Source organism: Camelina sativa, chromosome 6 (genome assembly GCF_000633955.1).
Source record: "Camelina sativa cultivar DH55 chromosome 6, Cs, whole genome shotgun sequence".
Taxonomy (NCBI): domain Eukaryota; kingdom Viridiplantae; phylum Streptophyta; class Magnoliopsida; order Brassicales; family Brassicaceae; genus Camelina; species Camelina sativa.
This window is the reverse complement of record NC_025690.1, coordinates 21,627,123-21,631,219: the sequence shown is the minus strand read 5'-3', so window position 1 is coordinate 21,631,219 and position 4,097 is coordinate 21,627,123. Positions and strand designations below refer to the sequence as shown.

Here is a 4,097-nt window from a genome sequence, read left to right as displayed (position 1 = left end):
ATCAAACAAGCATTTGAACGGCATCAAAGGTAAAAATCAAATTAGAATCTCTGAGCTTAGAAACCAATGCCACCGAATCATGGATTTAGAATCATACTATAACCCAAATAAAAATTCAATAAAACAAACAAAATTGATCTATCTAAGACGAAGATGCAATCCTAAAGTAATGGTGGAGCATGGAGGACGAAAAATAAATTACTCAGGATTAAAATGATATGGAATTTCACATTAACCACACTAACCAGTGACCACCGGTTATTATCCAGCAAATAAAGAAAGACCAATCTTTACAATATATGTTTCACCTAATTAGGAAAGCTTCATGATTGTGTCAACTCACTAGATCCTTTATTTCCGAGTTAGAACATCTAGTTAAAAAATTAATATCTGGATTTACTATTATTTTGAAATGCTTTGGATTTTGGAGTTTAGCTAAATATAACACTGGACACACACATATGGTAAAAAGTCCAAATGTATGGATTTTAGCATCCGTTATATATTGTATATGGTAAAAAGTGTTATATTTTGTATATGGTAAATAAATTATATTGTATATGATAAAAAGTGAAATGTATGGATTCTAGCATCTGTTACGAACAAACTAATATGAATATTTTGTTTTATAAAATATAAAGTTACTCCTTTCAAATTGAGAGAAGCGGAGAAACCAAGAAAGAGTTATTCAAATAAAGAATAAATTACAAAACAAAAAAGATTATTTTTTTCCTTTTTTCTTGATATATATTACCTTTTATATAAATATAGATATTCTTTTCAAAGTTTCATTCTTCTGAAAAAATTAATAGTCAAAATATTATTTTACCAGTTATATAAATATTAACTTGTTTCCTTTTTTCTTGATATACTTTTTTTTTTATAAACATAGATATTCTCAAGATATATTGTATGCATAACTTTCAAATATTTACTTCTAAAAAGTCAAGAATCAATATATTTTTTCCAATTATAAAAATATACATAACCAAACAGCTTTTACAAAATATATCCAACTTTAAATGATATAAAAATACAGTACATCAGTTTCATCAAAAAAGGCATTTGTACTATTTACATATAAAAAAAAATTAAGGTATCCACAAGGAAACCTTACCTTGGGACTATATAAACCCAACTCTCGACCTCCCACAACAAACATAAACCTAAAACGGCAAAGCCTGACGTCAAATTTACAAATTAAAACTTGAGCGCCGTCTAGATCTGCAAGTACGATCTGTAACTCCATTTTGACACAAAAGCAGAGATGAGTTCTAAGATCAGATCCCGCCGTTAGATCGAGTCATGGTCTTGTCTTATAGAAAGGTACTTTCATCTACTTATTTTCTTTTGTTTACTGAGCCGAGCGCCATCTAAAACATGGTCTTTGTCTTATAGGTTCATGGTCTTATTTTCCATGTTGGGGCCCAATTTTCACCAGCCGTGTATCTCTTTTGTCCTGTCCGTCCCGATTGTTTTTGGTCTCATCGGAGTATTGAGATCCCTTTCCAAGATGAACCAACAAGGTTTTGTTGTGATTTTTCTCTCCAAGCGAATTTTCCATTTACTTACATCTAACCATTCACCATTCTAAGTCCAACATAGCGGATTCTAAGTCCAACATAGTGAATTCTAAGTTCAACATATCGTAATGGTTTTTTATTCTAAATATAATTTAGAAAAAGAAATGAACATATTTCAGGATATGCAAAATAGATCTATAAATTTTGTAGGAATAATTTTTAAATAAATGCGTTTTTCTAATTATGTGGGGAGGAACAATTGTTGATACAATTACTTATATCAGTCACTTTAATGCAAATCTACATCTGGGGTAAGATGTTTGAGTTTTCACCATCCCTTATCAATCGCATGTTTCACATTAATATCTCTGGTGTAGATCCGTCGAGTCTTTGTAATAATTATATTTCAGTATATGCAAAAAGAAAATTGTAACTTAAACATTTGTTTTGTAATTTTTGTTTTTATAATGATTTTTAACATTTGTCTTGCAATTTAATTTATGTTTATCATTGCTTCTGGTTTTTATAATGATTTTTAACATTTGTCTTGCATAATTTATGTTTATCATTGCTTCTGGTTTCACCTTCCAATCAATTAGACAAGTTATATATTTTACCCGTTCCAAAACTTATCAAGAATCATACTCCCTTGATGGTCATTATATTCGTGTTAAGGAGAAAAAATGATAATTCATGTCATGTATTTAAAATGTGTATGTAGCTGATATCTGTTAATATCATTCACTGGATAACATTATTAACTTGGCTTCCTCGTCACAATTATAATAAACCAAAGTATACATCACATCACAAACGTATAGGCCAAGACATATAAAACTAATGTCAAAGTCGTCGGTTCTCAAACGTGCGCTTCAATCTCCTCATCCCCAGCTGTAATGACCGACCAAACCTTTAAAGACAACTTTCACTTTTCCGTCATTGAGTCATGCCTGTCTACTTTTCAAAACAAAGTTGAACAGAGCCATCTAATGGCAAAACCAGAGATTTGTGCAATCCAGGTCATCAAGACGCGACAGCTTCTGCATCTGGCTGACTATCCGTCACAGCAATTACAGGGCTTTTCTGAAACTTATTCCTCAGCTGACCACAAGCAGCACTTGCATCAAGTCCTCTTGTTTGCCTGACGCTGGCAGTTATCTTACGTGACTCCAATGCAGCTGCAAACGCTAGGACCTGCACATTTGGTTTAACATAAGCTATTTAAGGAACTTTTATTTGTATTTATTTAATGAGGTTCTAAATTCAAATAGCAAAAACCGAATGCTTGAGCTTAATGGTTTAGTAACATACCGCTTTCTTGTAAGGTCGCTTGTACTCTGATCCTTCTATCGGGTTGTAAGGTATCAAGTTAACGTGATAAGTTTTACCCCATTCACGGGGTAGCTCTGCGAGTTCCACCGCATGCTCAACTTTGTCATTGACACCAGCTGCATCATATCAATTTTAAAACTTATATTAGGTAATATAATGTGGGAGACAAAACAGAAAAAAATTGTTTACTGCAAGTCTCACACACCTAGAAGGGCATATTCGAAGGAGACTCGTCTATTTGTTTCTTGGAAGTAATCACGACAATCCTTCATAATTGCTTCTAGCGGATAAGCCTTGGCACTTGGTACAATTTTCTCCTGGAGACTCTGATTTGGCGCATGTAAGCTGATTCACCAAAAGAACAGCTCAAGAGAAAGTAAATAATATGAAAACACTAATATCATTAAGATGTGACCGATCACAGAGCATATGTTACATGATTAGAAATTAAGAATTGATGATATGTTTGAGGTATGTTGACCTAAGAATGCTGAGTAAAGTAGAAAATATCATTTTAGTTTTTGACCAACACATGAATCACATGAATAAAACCAGAAAGTGAGGACGCACCTGACAGCTAAGGTCGACTGAAGCTTATGAGAGGCAAGTCTCTTGATTGTGTTTGGAACACCTACTGCTGATATTGTAATCATTCGTTGCCCGATTTCAATGTCCTAAGTAAATGAAAAGCATACTGCTGTCAAGTGAGTGCTATGTCTTATTGTTTTACAATTATGCAGAGAAATAAAATCATATACTTGTGCACAGCAACATGATTTTTTAACGGTCAAGTCTTTTTGTTGACTTGCCAATTAATTTACAGTGCCTAGATACTTAGCAAGAACTTCAATTATATCTACACAGAACAATGTCAAAATGCAAGAATGGCTTACCTTGTTCATACAAAGATGAGCATCAAGCACTGACTTTAGGTTCAACATCGGCTCACCCATTCCCATGAAAACCACATTTGTCACCCTATGCTTGAACACGTCTTCAATAGCCAACACCTAGACATTTAAAATTACACTTGTAAACAAAAGCCACATTTACATTTTTTACTAAGAATTCTTCTCCCGGGTCTCTCAAGTGGGAACAAACATCTGTTTCTTAACACTTATGCCTCTCTATGATAAGACGTTTACGATCAGATCAATAGACTGTTACTAGTAATAATTGTAAATCTGTGATTAACAATCTTGTTATTTCTCAAATTTACATTATGTGATTGCCAAAAAAAAA

General features: G+C 32.9%; 1 protein-coding gene and 1 long non-coding RNA gene across 3 annotated transcripts; one reads left to right on the top strand and one right to left on the bottom strand.

Moving 5' to 3' along the window:
* Nucleotides 1,097–1,962, top strand: LOC104792791. Its single transcript, XR_769111.2, has 2 exons — nt 1,097–1,326; nt 1,399–1,962. It is a non-coding gene; the product is annotated as an uncharacterized LOC104792791 (long non-coding RNA).
* LOC104699330 (probable dual-specificity RNA methyltransferase RlmN) lies at nt 2,242–3,884 on the bottom strand. Of its 2 annotated transcripts, none has more exons than XM_019246999.1 (5): nt 3,749–3,884; nt 3,426–3,529; nt 3,061–3,200; nt 2,835–2,971; nt 2,242–2,717 (listed from the first exon to the last, which is right to left on the bottom strand). In XM_019246999.1, the coding sequence occupies exons 1-5, from the start codon at nt 3,812–3,814 to the stop codon at nt 2,547–2,549; spliced, it is 618 nt and encodes a 205-aa protein (XP_019102544.1). In that variant the 5' UTR covers nt 3,815–3,884; the 3' UTR covers nt 2,242–2,546. The 2 variants fall into 2 exon arrangements, with proteins under 2 accessions (XP_019102544.1, XP_019102545.1); XM_019247000.1 differs by lacking the exon at nt 3,749–3,884 and adding an exon at nt 3,614–3,742.